At 42.3% G+C, this 17857-nt stretch overlaps 1 protein-coding gene across 1 annotated transcript; it reads right to left on the reverse strand.

The window, feature by feature from the left end:
* Positions 1-106: 106 nt before the first annotated feature.
* On the reverse strand, positions 107-17558 carry LOC106586261 (serine/threonine-protein kinase 24). Its single transcript, XM_014173337.3, has 11 exons — positions 17034-17558; positions 9630-9860; positions 7129-7185; positions 6604-6712; positions 6330-6487; positions 5481-5666; positions 5184-5329; positions 4846-4978; positions 4442-4510; positions 3168-3307; positions 107-2998 (listed from the first exon to the last, which is right to left on the reverse strand). The coding sequence occupies exons 1-11, from the start codon at positions 17073-17075 to the stop codon at positions 2965-2967; spliced, it is 1305 nt and encodes a 434-aa protein (XP_014028812.3). The 5' UTR covers positions 17076-17558; the 3' UTR covers positions 107-2964.
* Positions 17559-17857: the final 299 nt, after the last annotated feature.

A 17857-nucleotide genomic window follows, 5' to 3' on the forward strand; every position in this document is an offset into this window, starting at 1 on the left:
CTAAGGAAATTAGAGAATGGAATGTGCCGTAGTGCCCTAACAACCTGTATCCTATTGTAGTTATCTGGTGCTAGGAAAGCAATATTGCTCCACACAAAGACATCCATTTATATTTGCATTAGGTTTTTATTTTTCTTAATCACTTGAAAGCTTATAAAGAGTCCAATACCTTGGTGTTTGAGTGACATAAGCAAGGATTATAAACAGGACTATAAACTGTCAGCAATGTTACAGAAAATGAAATGTCAATTTTATGTGATAACTATCATTAATAACAGGACAATATTGGTTTTATTCTATACTATAATACTGCTCTTTAGTTAGAAAAATATTCTTGTTCCATAGAATATACCTGCGCTGAGAAATGTGACCTGATGACCTCTGCTTTATTGCCATACTCAAAAAGGTACAGTAGTAATCATTTAACAAATGACAACGAAAAGAAAAAAAAAACTATGGCCTCAAGTACCATTTTTTTCTTGAATCCTGAAGAAACGCTTACAAAGTGCAACAGATAATCAAACTGGACAGTCTCCACAAGGTGCAAATTACAACAAAAAAGGTGTGTGTACATACATGTGACAAAATGGAAATAGATTCAGGGGTCCAGTCAAATGTTGGCAAACAGTTCAATGGGGTAAATGGCAACTATTTGGAATATGTTCATGTGGGAATGGTTTTTTATAGTCCAAAATGAAAATGCATGATGTACCTCCTTATTTAACTACAACATGCTGTCTAGTCCATTCCTACAAATCCTACTAGCAGGAGACAGACGTCAGAGGAAAGATTTAATCATGAAGGGGGGGGTTACATTAAATCATTTTTATAATAGGCTACTTACTACTTAGATGGATGTGATTGCAAGTTAAATTTGGACTAATAAAGCAAGATAATTCCAACCCCAAATGCGCCAAAACTCAGAGGGAAAGTGGACAGCTAACATTGGTCTGAACACAAATAATCTAAAGGTTCCCAGTAGCTGTTGAAATCCCATAGGAGACCCACTGTACATACTTCTGAATTGGTGTGCTTTATAGGATCTGACCCCATGTAAAATATGCAACTAAAACTATTAGATTTTTTTAAAAGCACACGTAGGTCAATCGTTAATTTGTCCATGCTGCGATAGAATGGGATTAAAAGTTTAACACCTTGCCACGATTTGTTTATTTGAAACCCTGCTGCATACATGTCTTGATAGCTGCAGGAATTTTACCAATTACAAAAAGGCCAAAATCGACAACAAAAAACCGCTTGGCTCAAATCTTTTTAAAGCTGTGACTCTGCACTCCACTCTCGCCAAAGATGCTAAGGCTTTTAACACTCAAGGTCCAGGACATCATGTTCAGAGTCCTGTAGTATGCTACAACGCATACTGTGCGGTTCAATTCACAGGAGTTATTTTTCCATGCACATTCATTTCAAACTACACAGTCTGTTGCAGCAGGGAAGTGCAGTAGGTTTCCTAGTGGCTGCTGGCTTTCCTCTACTTTTTAGATCTATGAGCAGCGACGTCAACTAGTATGAATATACTAAATGCACTTCTGCAATCCGTTTCAACTAAACCCTGTGTGTGTAAATCCAATTTACAGGAGATCATATCGGTTCTGTTCTCAAAGCTGTGCTGCTTCAGGTGGACAGTCCTTATGAAGCATGACACCTACCTATACAAGAATTCTCATGCTACCGTCTTATGGCTACGTTGTCTACAATAGAAAGGCATTTATTTTCCAAGTGCAATTCAAGCGGTTGGTACACTGAGGGAATCGATTGTACCACTGCAGCTCCCAGGAAGACTTGTCTGTTGAGGATTAAGTAGTTGAAGTTACTGCTATGTTAAAAGGAGAGGGCAGGTGAACCTTCCATAGAATTAAACTAAAGCGCTCATCTAACACAAGTGATGGACAGAGGAACAATCCAACAACCATCTCGTCATAAAACCATGTGGCCTCGTGAAGATGGAGCTGGGAACATAGCATCCAGTGTGTAGACTGGAGAGGATTAGATGTGATCCAGCTAGAAAGGTTTTGTTTCTATGGTCTCCACCGCATTGCAATGACAGCCATAACATAGTGTGAATTCAAAAGGTCAAAGAGCATTTAAGTAACATAGATACCCAAAGTGTCAATCAACATAAAAACAGGACAGGGGGCAGCCATTGAATGGATGTGTCCTTGAAAAATGTATTAAAACAAGAGGGAATCAAAGATTGAAATACAAAAGAACAAGTAATAAAGGCAAGGCAATCTCAGTTATGGCCATTTATGTCTCTTTAAATATTTACCTTTTCTAACAGAATATATCTACAGAAGCATTTGGCCATTTGTACACAGTGATTCCTTTGCGTACACGCCATTATTTCTCAATATCTGTAAAAATGTGCCTATTTACAAGTTTGTACAGCCACCCAACAGAGCTCTCTCCATCTCCCAGAGAACCCCATCCACTTAAAGCAGGACACCTGAGTTTTCAAAACGAATGCTTCCAATCTCCACCGCACATTTCACAGGATATCAAGGGAGATGCTCACATGCGCTCGCACACACTGACTCGCACACAACCACACAAACTAAAGAAAGTTACATACTCCCCCAAAGGCTGCAGATAAACATTTCGGAATTAGCCACACCAACTTTTTTTAATCAATGGTTCTTTTAGAAGAATTGTGAGTGAAATCCCCCCCCCCCTAAAATAAACTGCACTCATGTTGGAGTTATTGAGACTAAGATGTCTTACAGCAGGTGGAAGTCAAAGTGGCAGATTATCAACTAGCCACTGACTGTCCCCAATGTGACAATATGTTGGCGTGGACAAGTATAGATAAAGTGGGTCGAGGTTTTGCTTTAGGCGAATGAGTGATGAGAACTTCCTGGGAGACTTCATCTTGGCTGTTGATGTCAGAGGCCATGGACTGACTGCTGCTATGGGTGGGAGGTGGATGGGTGCTGGACACAGCAGGTCTCACTGAGAGGAGGCGGCCCCGGGTAGAGAGAACCTGCAGAAGCAAAGGAGGAATTAAAAATGGGAAGACGTAGCTTGGAATGGAGGTGTGAGAAACAACAGGTCTGTACCCTAATGTTGGAATAAAATGAAAATGTATGAGCAGAAAACTTGAAGCTATAACCTAAATCAAATCACAGAGGCAATGATGGCATTGCCATTACCTCTGTAGTCTCTGCACTAGTTCAGACACCAGGGAGTCAGAGATGCCAGGATATGACTCTTCTGCCAGGAAAATGGCCTCCCTCAATTCATCTACAGCCTCTGGCTTGCCATTGGTCGCCTCAACCTGCTTCTCTTTTAACTGCAAGGGAAGGAAAGACCGTTTACTGTAGGCTTGTCAAACTCATTCCATGTAGGGCCTAGTGTTTGTGGGTTTGTTTTTTTCTTTCAATTAACACCTAGACAAGCAGGTGAGGGGAGTTCTATACTAATTAGTGACCTTCAATCAAGTACAAGTGAAAACCCTAAGACACTTGGCCCTCTGTGGAATGAGTTTGACACATGGTTTACTGGATCATCCTAATAGAGTACCACAGTATAAAAGTCATAATACCCATAAAACCTAGCGGTCAAACAGGGAAATTGTTCCAATTGTATTTCCACCATACGGGATTTTAGAAACACTTAAAATACATGCTGTTTTACGTGTAGGCTTATCCTGGCGTGACGTTTTTATAACCATGCAAATCTCTCTAGGACAAGCTGAATTTTATCAATATATTCACATGTATTTACCCCCCAAAAATGAAACACTAATTAGCTGCTAATGTGGCTATCATAAAGAACTACAAATGCCATAATGATCTGGATGAGACTGCAGAATCGAGGCAAATGTAAAAATCTCTGGATTAACCATCTTATGTTAGCTAAATGTAGTAATGAATAAATTGGCAACATTTCTTTAAAAATTCTGTGAACTGTCTTGTGCAAGTTTTAAACTGACAACTGTCAGCGAAGGTTTCAGATTGAGATGACGTGCAGGAGCTTGCAAGGATTTCTAGTTTTGCATTAAGTCTACTTCGATGGTAATTAGCATTTCCAAATCTGAGAGTAAATAGAGCCCAATATATTAATAAGCGTCACCTTGTCCGAGAGAGATTTACATGGTTATCAAAACGTCACGCCAGGGTACGCCTACACAAAACACAGCCCTTATTTTAAGTGTTTCTAAAATCTCCTATGGGAAAAATGGTGGAAAAACAACTGGAACCATTTCCTCGTTTGACCGCTAGGTTTTATGGATATTATGACACCTCCACGGTGGGGCACTGTGCATGTGCATGGTGTGCAGCTGTAGCCTCAATAGCTTCAACACAGATCTCAGAACAGTTTGATACTGAATAATTTAACTTGACAGATTCTCTCATACCTTTCAGTGAAATAATAAAAATGGGAGGTCAGAAGATACCCTAAATTTGCATAAATACATTCTTACCTCAGAAAACAAAGGGGAAATTATAGTGGACAAGCTCTGTGACATAGGCCTCTTTGGACTTTCTTGCACCTGAAAAAGGAAGTATAATCACTCATTTTACAACAATGGCTCAGAGAAAGAGCGAAAAGAAAAAGCAGAAGAGTAAGGTCAGCAGACTAAACAGACACCACATGAGATTGAAAACACCCAGAAACCACTTCCTGAACTACTCTAGTTAAAACATGATGTATATATAAAAAAACGGAAACGAAAAAGCTTGAGGTATGAATATACATTATGCTTAAAAATCTGCATTTTAGGTGAGAATAACCATGTGAATCAAACTCCCAAACTAAGTTGCATTTCTCTTGAAACCCCTTTCATATGACTTGTTATATTGCTATTTCAACCAGGTGCCATCTTACCTTGTTTCTCTCCAGCTCATCAGGCTGGGCGGCTCCGTTCTGGAACTTCTTGGGGTCCTTCTCCCTGATGGTGTTGAAGATCCAGTCATCGTTCCCAGAGTCGTTCCCTCCAGACGCCTGGCCATCCTGCTCCCTGACAAGACACGGCAACAACCTTTAGACAACCTCACATGGAGACAGTCAGAAGCATGCACCTTTAAAAAGAGCATATCAGTGAACTGTTCCAAAACACAATCTGGTAAACCACCCCTTCTGTGTGAATTGCAGAGAAAAGAGTGACCACGATCTGCTGAACAACACTAGAGGGCAGACGAAGGGACCAAATGAGAATGACTTACGAGTCCGACTCATCGTCGCTGGATTCCTCCCGAGACTGCTCTGCTTTCCACCTCTTGTACTTGTCCACCAGCTCCGAAAGGTAGGATGTCTTCTTGGCGTGCCGGACGATCAGCTTGTGTTTCAGCAGCTCTTTGGCAGTTGGCCTCTGAGGAGGCACAGAGCGTCAAGCAAGTGTAAATATTGGATGTGCTCAACATTAGCATCGTTGCATAATGTACAGAGGGTTGACTTTCTAGAAAGAAGACCATTATCAGAATGGCAATTTGAGCTCAATTTCTCCCCAAAACACCACTTACAAAGCTGGGCTCTTTGTTCAAACAGGCTTCAATGAATTCTTTGAGGGGTTTGCAGTAGTTTCCTTCCAGCGTGGGCGGGTTGTTCTTTGGGATGAGGAATAAGACCTTCATAGGGTGGAGCTCTGAGTGGGGCGGCTCTCCTTTGGCTAGCTCTATGGCCGTTATGCCTAGCGACCAGATATCCGCCTGAGACACAACAATAAAAAGGGAGAACGTTTTGAGTACAAATTCGTCACACTTCAAAACGTATAGGAAATACCAACAGGGCCGGTTTGGTGATGCAACATATACAGATGGCATGATTCACTGGATGAAAGTGATAACACTTCTTGAGACGTGACTAGAGATTTTTACTCAAAAGATGGAGGGTGGCATTTTATATTCACACATTAACACTCTAGCTAGTAACAACATTCACACCCACTAGAAAGGCCCGATTTAGTAGGCCTATATCAACTGAGGCTGTAATAGTCCATTTAAGGAACTACAGTCAACCCAGGATGAGAGTGTGGTGTTTCTGGTTTTCCGCATTGTGCCGTGTGTTGTGGCCGTTCCTAATGTGTCTGGTGATATTTCCATCTGTGTGCAGCGCTGTGCACGGACTTCCAGTGTGATCAAAGCAGGTCACAGAGCTGAAGCTACCTCTGCAATGCCTCTACACAACACATTTCAGTACCAGGAAAAAAAAAACCATCTTCATTAGACAATTATGGAAAACGAGTTAGTATTCAAAATAGGGTTGACATTTCCATAACGTTACCTATGACCCATTATAAAACGTGGATGAACCTATGAACTGCCGTTTCATCTTAACATGGAACCTGAGAGAGAGCTTGTGGTATTTCGGACCTTTGAGTCGTACGCAGACTGTTTTATGACTTCAGGTGCCATCCAAAACGGAGTGCCCACGAATGTGTTCCTCTTTATCTGAGTGTCCGTTAACTGCCCCGCCACTCCAAAGTCTGCCAGCTTCACATCTCCTTGCTCCGACAGCAACACGTTGGCGGCTGGGGGGAAAAACACAGTTAAATAAGACAGTTGTCCAGACATTGAAACTTAGACAATACTATGTTAAGGTGTAATATGTTACTAAAGGGATGAAAGTAAGTGTTCTGCACAGTACCTTTAATATCTCGGTGGATTTTCTTTTCAGAGTGCAGGTACTCAAGCCCCTTCAGGATCTCTCTGACAATTGTGGCTATCTGGGTTTCGTCCAAGGCACCCGGCTCCAACTGAAACAGAAAGAAGGTGTCGAGGTCTTCCTGAACCAATATTTGGTTAGGCTACTTGCATGCACCGTGACCGAAATGTGATTATAAACTGGGTGGTTCCAGCCCTGAATGCTGATTGGCTGTCAGCCGTGGAATGAGACCGTATACCATGGGTATGACAAAACATTTATTTTTACTGCTTTAAATTACGTTGGTAACCAGTTTATAATAGCAATAAGGCACATCGGGGGTTTGTGGTTTATGGCCAATTAACCACTGCTAATGGTTGTATCCAGGCACTCCGCGATGCATCGTGCCTAAGAACAGCAGTTAGCCGTGGTATATTGGCCATATACCACACCTCCTCGTGCCTGATTGCTTAATTATAGCCTTTGAATTGTGTAGGCCTACATCACCTCAATCTTTGGGAAACTTACCAAATCCAGAGCTGATCCTCCTCCTAAATATTCCATAATAATCCATAATTTTGCATCCTGAAAATGAGAATATTTTAGAAATCACGCAGAGTCTCCATTAAAACAGATCAACCTTTACAGTTATAATTTAGCATCATACTGGAATAGAGTGGAAGGGGAAATTAAATCTCAAAATCAAGACAGCGCTAATCTCCTCCCTTCACTTTCATAAAAATTCAACCATTTTCATACATATTAAAAGGCAGCTTAAGCTAAGCACTTCAGCCAGCCCTTCCCCCAGTGAGTCTAGGGGAGCCAATCACAGCACATCTGGCCGCATCAGGGATCATATTAGATAACGGACAATTAGGTCATTTAAGGTATGAAGCCATAACAGCCTAGTGACGCCTGGACCAAGTGCAGTTCAATAAAGCAGCACATTAACAATGTGCTTTGGAGGAGGAAATGAAGTACCGCTGAAGCCCCTTTGCTTTCATTCGGTGTAGTGGCCTAAAGCCTGGCGTCCTATTGGACAGTTTAGGCCTACACGTTATTATAGCAGACTTGATAACCTTGAGATAGCGTAATACACCATTTCTAAAGGGGAGGCTAGCCTTAGGTCAAAGAAATACTAACTGAGGTTCTAGATATACCAGTCCAGTGTGTAGGCCAAAACGTCAAAACACAAGACCATACAGACTCTTTATGATCCATAAGTCAGTCAGCCTCCCTGGCATGAACCTCTTCAGTCTGAGATGCAGCCTGTGTTGTGAGTGCATCAGCAGCAGCTTGACATCCTAACTAACCAGAAAGTATCCTCAGTATGGGAACAGACAGAGCATTTCCTATGTAAACCATAACCAAATCAAACAGTAGGTGAAGTAATGGGCCCTGCACTGAGCCAAATCACATGGGAGAAGAACCCCTTCGTCTTAGGGAGGGAGCAAGCCTACGGTGAGAGCAGACATGAGTTACACATTCTCTCAATAGCCTCCATCAGACAGAGCACGTCGCCTGTGGTCTTAAGAAGTGTCTTCTCACTAGTAAGCAATGTGGAAGAGTGCATGTTTTAGATGCTGGTGGCTGATCCTTACACAATACTAGACACACACAGCCATGCACTGACCCAAACCGAAGCCCTCACAGCTAACAATACCCGAGAGATTAGGAAGTAGCCTATGCACTCATATGGCCCATAAGGAAGAGCAATGATCCGGCACAAATATAAAATACTTCATGACCAACTCCGCAGAAGAAAACTTCTATACCAAAAGGTTGGAAGTCAGGGGGGAAATATCTGAATAATATATAAATGAACCAAATTGAAACCTCTGTTGACAGGTTGCAATATGGTTTATTTATAATATAACTTCTATGTCATTAAGGGCATTCTCCCCGAGTGGCCATTTTTGTTTCTAAATGGCGGTGCATGCTGCGGAAGTGATTTCCCCCTTATAGACAGGTAACGTAGGCCGTGTGGTTATACTTCCTAGTCGTCAAAACCACCCTCGAGCTAGATTGGATCCCCTCACGGGACGGACCGTATGTTTGACACCCCTGTTCTATATGATTGGCCTACCTTTACAGAGACTGCATAAGATCAGTATGCATAGATGCCCTTGGACGGCCTGATAGTGCTATAGGCTACAGGCTAATTGTCTGTCTGAACAGGGTGTGAGTATGGGCAGAATGAGCCCGGCTGTTGCTAGCTGGCTGGCTTCTCCACAGCAGAGCTGGAAGGCTGTCAGGCGGCTCTCTCTCTCTCTCTGAGCAGATGTTGGGGGTCTGAGCCGTATGATCCAGCACGCCGAGGGCTGGAGTAGCACCTGCTGCCTGCCCCACTGTTAGTCACGCACGCAACGCTAGCCTCCCTCCCTCTTCATCCATCCATCAGCACAACTGGAGCCGACAGCCCACTGGCACTCTACCTACTGGCCTTAAGTAAACCACTAACACACAACATGCTCTGTGGGAGCCACTTAAGCCCCATCACATGTAAGTCTACTAGTACTCAGTCTACTCCACATTCACTTCAAACTTATGGTTGACAGCAACCGAGGCCGGGAAATGATGCAATCTCTCAATCAAGTCAACACAGGATGCTCAATGTCTCTTGGTTTTTCATAGTGTTCCTGTCTTTGCATGACATACATTAAAGGTAATATAGGCCAATGTGAAGGGAAGTGTGATGCATGCCTGTGTGGCACTGGTGCTGGCGAACAGAACAATCCATGCCATAGGCCTAATGCTCAGGCACAATTCATGGGAGCCTTGTCCCATTGCCCGTATGAATGATTTATTGACCCACATATAGTTGTCTGCAATTGTTACACATACCACCACTGACAACTATACTTAAAACTACACCAAATCTGTAACACAAATAGAGCAGAGCATCTGAAATGTGTGTAGAAAAATAACTTTTATTTATTTTTTTAAATAAGGACAATTTGTGGATTGACCATCTAGCCTAAATCCTCTCTCACAGCAATCTGAGATTACATTTGGTTTAGTCAACTTACCTTCAGATATGATCCATAATACTTGGTAACGAAGGGACTGTCACACTGGCTAAGGACTGTTATTTCCTGTTGGATGTCTTCGATTTCATCCTCTGCCTCCTCCAGGTCAATTATCTTAATGGCCACTACTTTCTGAGTCCGATTGTCAATGCCTTTGAACACCTCTCCAAAAGAGCCTTTCCCTATCCTCTCCAGCTTGGTGAACAGCTCCTCCGGATCAGCTTTAAAGTTCTGAGGGAAGGAGAGAAACAAAGTGGGTTGGAGTAAAAACAGCAGAGCAGGCATGGTTCAATCACAGGTAAATAAGGACCGTGCAATCAAGAGATTTAGCATAGGTTTTTAGTTTATGGTTGTAGCCTGTTTGGGTTTACATCATAGGTCTAAAAGTAGTGCTGTGGAAAAACAATAGATATTTGCCAATATATCGTATCCTTTTGACAATATTGCAATATTATTTTTCTACCTTCAACATGAAAAAAAAATTAGGGAGCCCAATTGTTTTCAGCACTTATTTCCATGACTGATCAAAACTTGTTTTCTCATGGCTCCCTCTTTCTTGTCCCTCGTCTCGCAATACATATCACATCGGCACCTATGTATCATGATAACATTGTATCGTGAGGTCCCTGGCAATTCTCAGCTCGACTTAAAAAACGGTTTCATATCTGCGTTAAAAAGGTCAACAAAATGTGTATGGTGCATTTCAAACCAGCTAGGCCTTTTAGAGCAAATGGCAAGACGCAGACTGTAGACGTGAAACAAAACTTAGCATAAAAACATTGCCACTGCAGAGGAGCACGCCGTGGTACATTTCAATTAGCCTAGTGTGGTCATGTCTATTTATGATCTGCTGTGTTCATTTTACGATATTAGGCCTTATGACAAGGGGGGGGGGGCTAAAATAAAGTGTTACCAAATATTACCCAGGCTGACTATTCAATGCAAAGCGTGCTTGTCCAGCACTAGCGGGTTGCAAAGGTAATGATTTCATTCAAGGCTCTAAAGCTATTAGTTGCATTTATGAACCTGTAGCGCGTGAACGCAAGGCCACATAATAGCTCTATAGGCTTTGCACAAAGTACTCTGCTAATAAATGACTAGAATGTAAATGTATTAGGGCTGCGTAGCCTGCGTTCAGTTCTTCATGCTTCATTAGGCCGATCATGAAATGCTATAATACAAATGAATCTGGGGGAGTCACAGCTTTGCCGTCCCAAAAGCAGGAACCAATAACATCTTTATACTTCCTGCAGTGCAACGATTAACTGCCTGAAGCACTTTTGTTGCAGCATAAAATAACTTGCATGACAAAAATAGTGTGAAGGAACATTTTCTAATCACAATACCACTTTAAAAATCGACGGACAATGTCCAATTAATTTCAATAGAAGCATAAAGATTTCATATTCCTACACACTAATAACATTCTGATAACCATTAAGGGACATTCTGGAGATTGACTTGATTTGCTTGCACCAGAATTATAGTTGAATTTACCAGATAAACAATGCCTGTGCAGCCATTGCTCTCAAGACATCCCCTAGAGAATGTTGTAAATCTGCCACAAAAAAGGGATAGAGAGGTCTCATTAACTTTGAGTTTCCAAGAGAGGCTTAAGTCAAAAGACTGAAAGGGGCGGGGGTGAAGAAAAACTAAGCAAGGCAAACAAAAGCCCAAAACAGCAGAGTGGTCATCCAGGTGAAAATCATCCTGTTGAGTCTGACTTCGGTGGTCACAATGGGGAAAAACAACACTGGGCACTGTTACTACAGATTCCACATGCTGGAAAAACACTTTCTGTTCCCACAGTCAGCAGGTTTATCACGACTGCTAAAGCTGCCCGAAACCTCCCTCTAAAAGCATGCGTTTGATCCTCTACCAGCTGCACCACCCGATTGTGTGGTCCACTGCAGTCAGTCCGCGCCCTGAGGGCTGAAGCTCATCGGCTCCCCCCCAACCCCATATACAAATTCCATATCGCCCTCTCTGGACCTGCTCTCCAAGCCCATGCTGGACACAGCATGAACCAGGTTGCCACTATTCAGGAGAGGACAGTATGGAGGTGAAACATGGCTCTATTCATGCAGCTCAAGGCTAGGGCTGGCACAATTACCGTATAAACGTGTAACCGACAATTATGGACGAAGAACGTCATGAAACTTAAATAACTGGCAATCACAAAAATAAAATAAAAAGTGGGTGAAACGAACAGCTGACTGACAACTGGACAGCCGGGCATTTGCGCAATTGAGCCCGTTTCCGCGGTTACCTGGACCCTTTACAACATGATGAAACTTTTGGTCCTTGCTGAAACAAGCAAACAAGTGTTTGGTTTCCCAGACAACGCCCTCCCTCCTGCAGCAGCAGCAGCACATGAAGTCAGGAGCAGCAGCGAAGAGAAAATGTGCCTCAAAAATGTAAAAAAAAAATACAAATAATAAAAACTTGTAACAGTGACCATGGTCATTTGGCTGACCAATAATCGTCATCCAAAATTGCATGACTGTCACAGCCCTACTCAAGGCTATGCCACGATGCACCATGAGAATGTCAGTCATATGCCCATTGTCTGAATGGGGAAAGACCAAGTGACCTAGTTTTTACAAGCTAAGTCATGTCCTGGCAGTTCTTGTTAAAAAGTAAAAAGACTTACTTTCCACTGCCTCATAAATTGGCAGACACCTCAATAACATGTGGGTGATTCCTCACGAAACTAGAACAAAACCATGATATTGGGGAATTTCACAAAATGTAATCAACAGAAGATCCTTTGGAGGATTGTTGACATTTGTACATTTGACATTAAAGCATAATAGAGAAATAATTCATTGACGTTGGAGCATGTGTGACCTTATGGTGTCTTAAAGGAGGCCTGGGTAAGGCCATAATGTTTCATCTGTAAGTGCTACAAAGCAAAAACTGGCGTCATGAAGCTTTACCACTTGCTCTGTAATGAGTAGTATTTACATTTCAATAATTTGCTTATATTAATTTATGAAGATTAGAAAATATTAGGGATGCACCGATATGACATTTTTGGCCGATTCCGATATTTTCCTTGCCAAAAAACAACCCGATACAGATATCCGATATTAAACATTTTAGCTGGATTTTAAGCATTCTAGTACAGTTAAATAGTTAACAAAAACACACACGGACGCTGCGGTCTAAGGAACTGCATCTCAGTGCAAGAGGCGTTATTGCAGTTCCTGGTTCGAATCCAGGCTGTATCACATCCGGCCGTGATTGGGAGTCCCATAGGGCGGCGCACAATTGGCCCAGCGTCGTCCGGGTTTGGCGGGGGTAGGCCGTCATTGTAAATAATTTGTTCTTAACTTACTTGCCTAGTTAAATAAAGGTCACACACACGTCACAAAAAGTTGTTGGCATTTACGCATGTCCCCATTACCAGTAAAACAATCAAAATCTATTTATTTCACTTACTCGCTGCTTCGTTGTTCATTTGATCAGTCATTTCATTCTCAACCAGGATTTCATCATACATGTCAAGCAGTGAAGTTTCAGCTCTGTCTGTGGCCTCTCCCTCTGTGCCCGTTTCCATCTGTGTATGTAACATTTCACGTAAACCCTGTTTCTTGTCTGCATTGAAGTAGCAGTCTTTGTACCCAGCATCGAGCATGGTGGCAACAGTAAAGAGGCTCAGAGAGAATGCCACCGAATCGCTTGTTCACAGCCTCGAGTACTTTTGTACGTTTTAACCCCACGGTCTGTGTCGTCGTTAGCAGGCGTTTCAATGCCATGACAGAGGTTATCACGTCTGCTGCAGACGCAGTTGATTAGCTTATTTCTCCAGTTAGTTGTTCGAATGGAGCTAGGAGTGTGTTCATGTTTCCAAGTTTCAAACATATTCTCAAATGCCATTGAAATGGCGGCAGCGGTATGAGAACAAACACATTCTTGAGCATGCAATACGGCTTTTCTCAGTACGAAATCCTCGTCGACCCATTGTGCCGTCAGACTCAGCATGCTCACGGGTCTGACATCGCTGGTCCAAATGTCAGTCGTGAAGCTAATAGCAGCGACGCCCATAGCAAGAAGCTCACAGATCTGCGTTTCAACAATACTTTGCAACTCCAGTAGGGAAACATCTGAAAACTAGCGCCTACTTGGTAGTGCGTACTGGTGCTTGACCAGTTGGCAAAAGCCATCATCCACGACAGAACGGTTGATTGTCAAGGGCAATGAATTCCATTAGCTTGGCGTTAATGGATTTCGCCTTTGAGTTGCCTCGCTGAAATTTTCTTACTCTTTCAAATGACTGCTCGACTTGAACTTGTTCAGTTGTTGGAAGTGCACTTAGTATTTTTCTGCTATTGTTCTGTGTAGCACTGTATTTTTCGTGGCATCATTACGTCATCTACCTACCTTGTGCAAAACCGAAGTCGTCGGCATTAAACTTGACATCGGGCCGATGCTGGCATTTTTAGCTAATATCGGACGATTCCGATAGGCACACCGATATATCGTGCATCGCTAAAAAATAGAAACATGAATATAGAAAATACGATTTTTGATTTGGCAAATTTGTCAATATATTGTTGAACATAATATACTCTAGGGGCATAGCAAAGTCCCAGTGGGATTTCTGCTAGTTTTAAAGTTAAGATACAAATGTAAAATATATGTCAACAATCCTTCCTCTAGAAGGACCCTTCTATGGATTACGTTTAGTGAAAAACACCATAGTGCCCACAAAGCTCATCACTAAGCTAAAGACCCTGGGACTAAACCCCTCCCTCTGCAACTGGATCCTGCACTTCCTGATGGTAAGGGTAGGCAACACCACATCCGCCAGGCTGATCCTCAACACAGGGGCCCCTCGGGAGCACGTGTTCAGTCCCCTCCTGTACTCCCTGTTCACTCATTACTGCACGGCCAGGCACGACTCCAACACCATCATTAAGTTTGCCAATGACAACAGCGATAGGCCTGATCACCGACAACGATGAGACAGCCTATAGGGAGGAGCTCAGAGACCTGGAAGTGTGGTGCCAGGAATACAACCTCTCTCCTCAACGTGATCAAGAAAAAGGAGATGATAGTGGAAAAGGAGGGCAAAGCAAAACCGCATTCTCATCGACGGGGCTGTAGTGGAGCAGGTTGAGAGCTTCAAGTTCCTTGGTGTCCACATCAACAAACCATCATGGTGCAAGTACTCCAACACAGTTGTGAAGAGGGCACGACAACACCTATTCCCCCACAGAAGACTGAAAAGACTTGGCATGGGTCCTCAGATCCTCAAAAACCTCTACAGCTGCACCATCAAGAGCATCCTGACTGGTTTCATCACCGCCTGGTATGGCAACTGCTCAGCCTCCGACCGCAAGGCGCTGCAGAGGGTAGTGCCTATGGCCCAGTATGTCACTGGGGCCAAGCTTCCTGCCACCCAGGACCTCTATACCAGGCGTGTCAGAGGAAGGCCCTAAAAAAATTGGCATATACACCAGCCACCCTAGTCAGACTGTTCTCTCTGCTACCGCACGGCAAGCGGTACTGGAGCGCCACGTCCAAAAGGCTTCTACCACCAAGCCATAAGACTGCTTAACAGCTAATCAAATGGCTACCTGGACCATCTGCATTGCATTTTCTTTTACACTGCTGCTACTACTCGCTGTTTATTATCTATGCATAGTCATTTTACCCCTACCTACATATTACCTCGACTAACCTGTACCCCCGCACATTGACTCGGTACCGGCACCCCCTGTATTTTTTATTTAACTACCCAAGTCAGTTAAGAACATATTCTTATTTACAATGATGGCCTAGGAACAGTGGGTTAACTGCCTTGTTCAGGGGAAGAACAGAGATTCATTGAAAACAATCTGACATGGATTGATTTTGAGTCCCCACGCTATCCCAATCAAAACAGTTCTGAAATGATCATCTAACTGACCACACGCGGGTATATAGCCTATTGCTTCAAATGTATTACAAGGATTGGATGAGTTTGGGAGTTTCAGTAAGAAACAATTTGATACATGCCTTATATTAATTGCATTAGCCTACTTCTTCCCCAATGTTTTCCTTATTCAGTTATATTTCTCCCACAATAATTATTTTGGAGCTATCCAGTTGTAGTTAAGAAAACACTGCACGTGTAGTAGCAGTGGTGGAAAAAGTACCCAATTGTCAAACTTGATTAAAAGTAAAGATACCTTAATAGAAAATTACTCAAGTAAAAGTCACCCTGTAAAAATACAACGCAAGTATAAAAAGTATTTGGTTTAAAATATACTTAAGTATCAAAAGTAAAAATTACTTCATATTCTTTATATTAAGTAGATGGCACCACTTCCTTGTCTTATATTTATTCACGGATAGCCAGGGGCACACTCCAACACTGACATAAATTACAAACAAAGCATTTGTGTTTAGTGAGTACGCCAGATCAGAGGCAATAGGGATGACGAGGGATGTTCTCTTGATAAGTGTGTGAATTAAACCATTTTCCTGTCCTGCTGAGTATTCAAAAGTACTTTTGTTTGTCAGGGAAAATATATGGCGTAAAAAGTACATTTTATTAAGGAATGTAGTGAAGTAAAAGTTGTCAAATAGAAATAGTAAAGTACAGATAACACAAAAACGACTTTAGTACTTTTACACCACTGCTTAGTGATGGGCTATGCAAAGCGATGGGTGAAGTGACATGCCTTGCAAAGTTTAGAACTGCCAGGAGGATGGTAACAAGGCGCTGCCTAGCAACCAAGAGTTTAAGAGTTTAGTGTATGCCAAATACCGCCTCAACATTGCGGCTACGTTTCTTACTTTACTGTTATTTAACTAGGCAAGTCAGTTAACAAATTCTTATTTTCAATGACGGCCTAGGAACAGTGGGTTAACAGCCTTGTTCAGGGGCAGAACGACAGGTTTTTAACTTGTCAGCTCGGGAATACTAAAGCCTGTAGGTAGAACATCGCGGAAATGATTACTAGGTGGTTTGGCAGAAATCAAAGTTTTGAATTTGATACCAGTAATACCTTTCAGATATAAAAAGGCGTTGGCGGTTTGGTAAAGTTGTCGGAAAAATGTCTTAATATGAAAGGGATATTTAAGTCTTCTACTCTTGGATTCTGAAGGACTACAGCAGCACTGGCAGAGACATGCTGCAACACATGGGGCCAATATAGCCACATCTCTGCTCAACATTCATATGACTAAATAGATCGGCCTCATCAGTGGGACTAGCTGGTAAAAAAACACAAAAAAAAACGAGTTAACACAACTAGCTAGTGTGGGTGTGACAATATCAATAATAAAGTCGACTTCCTTGAGTCAGTGACGACGTTACAGTAGCTATGGAGTATGCTAAACTTTAAACGTATTGCAAATAAATGTAAGGAGACCGACCACTTGAGCTGAAAGGACGGTGAAATAACTTACCTGCATCCCTGGAATGCCAGTCTGAACCGGGGAATGAGCCATGTCGTCAGTAAAAATAAAAAATCCTCACTCAGTTGACGCTAGCTAGATAGATAAACTAGCTAATCGAGTTCGCTATCTAGCAAACCCAAATCGGAGAACGCAACGCTGTTTATGCCAAGCTAACGTTACCTTGCGTTATAGGTATTATAATCGGTGACCGAATTTACAAAAAGTCTACCACGCAATCAGCTCAAAAACAGTGCTTGTTTTTTGGCTGCAACGTGCCTCTTCTTCCGCAGATAACGTTAGCAGCTGGCTAGCTAGCTACCTAAATCTTTAACATAAGCGCAAACTAGGTTCTGCGCTCCTTCCACACAAGTCTGATTAATTCGCAACGTTTTCGCAAATATCCGGTGAACATTGAGGGTAATAATAAGATATTGAATGTCTAAATTGAGGCTAGTTGTATCATTTCTTGTCCTGTCCTCATCACTTTTCTCTATTGCCGTCCGCCATCTTGATTGCTGTCATTCACATATAAGGGGAACCAATCACACTCCAGAAAAACTACAGCTGTGCTATAACGTCATAGAACGAAGGAATGACGGTCGTCACTAGTTACCACATCCACAAGGTCATGGTTATGGCTAAACCACGCCTATTTAAACATTTATGTTTTTAAAATTTGATTTTAAACATAACCATAACCTTAACCACATTGCTAACCTTATTACATTAAGACGAAAAAGCACATTTTTGTTAAAATCTATTTGACTTTGTGGCTGTGGTAACTACTGACAACCAGGTATGCCCTGTATCCCTTCAGTAAAATGTATACACCT

Source organism: Salmo salar, chromosome 25 (genome assembly GCF_965601325.2).
Source record: "Salmo salar chromosome 25, fSalSal1, whole genome shotgun sequence".
In the NCBI taxonomy this organism is placed as follows: domain Eukaryota; kingdom Metazoa; phylum Chordata; class Actinopteri; order Salmoniformes; family Salmonidae; genus Salmo; species Salmo salar.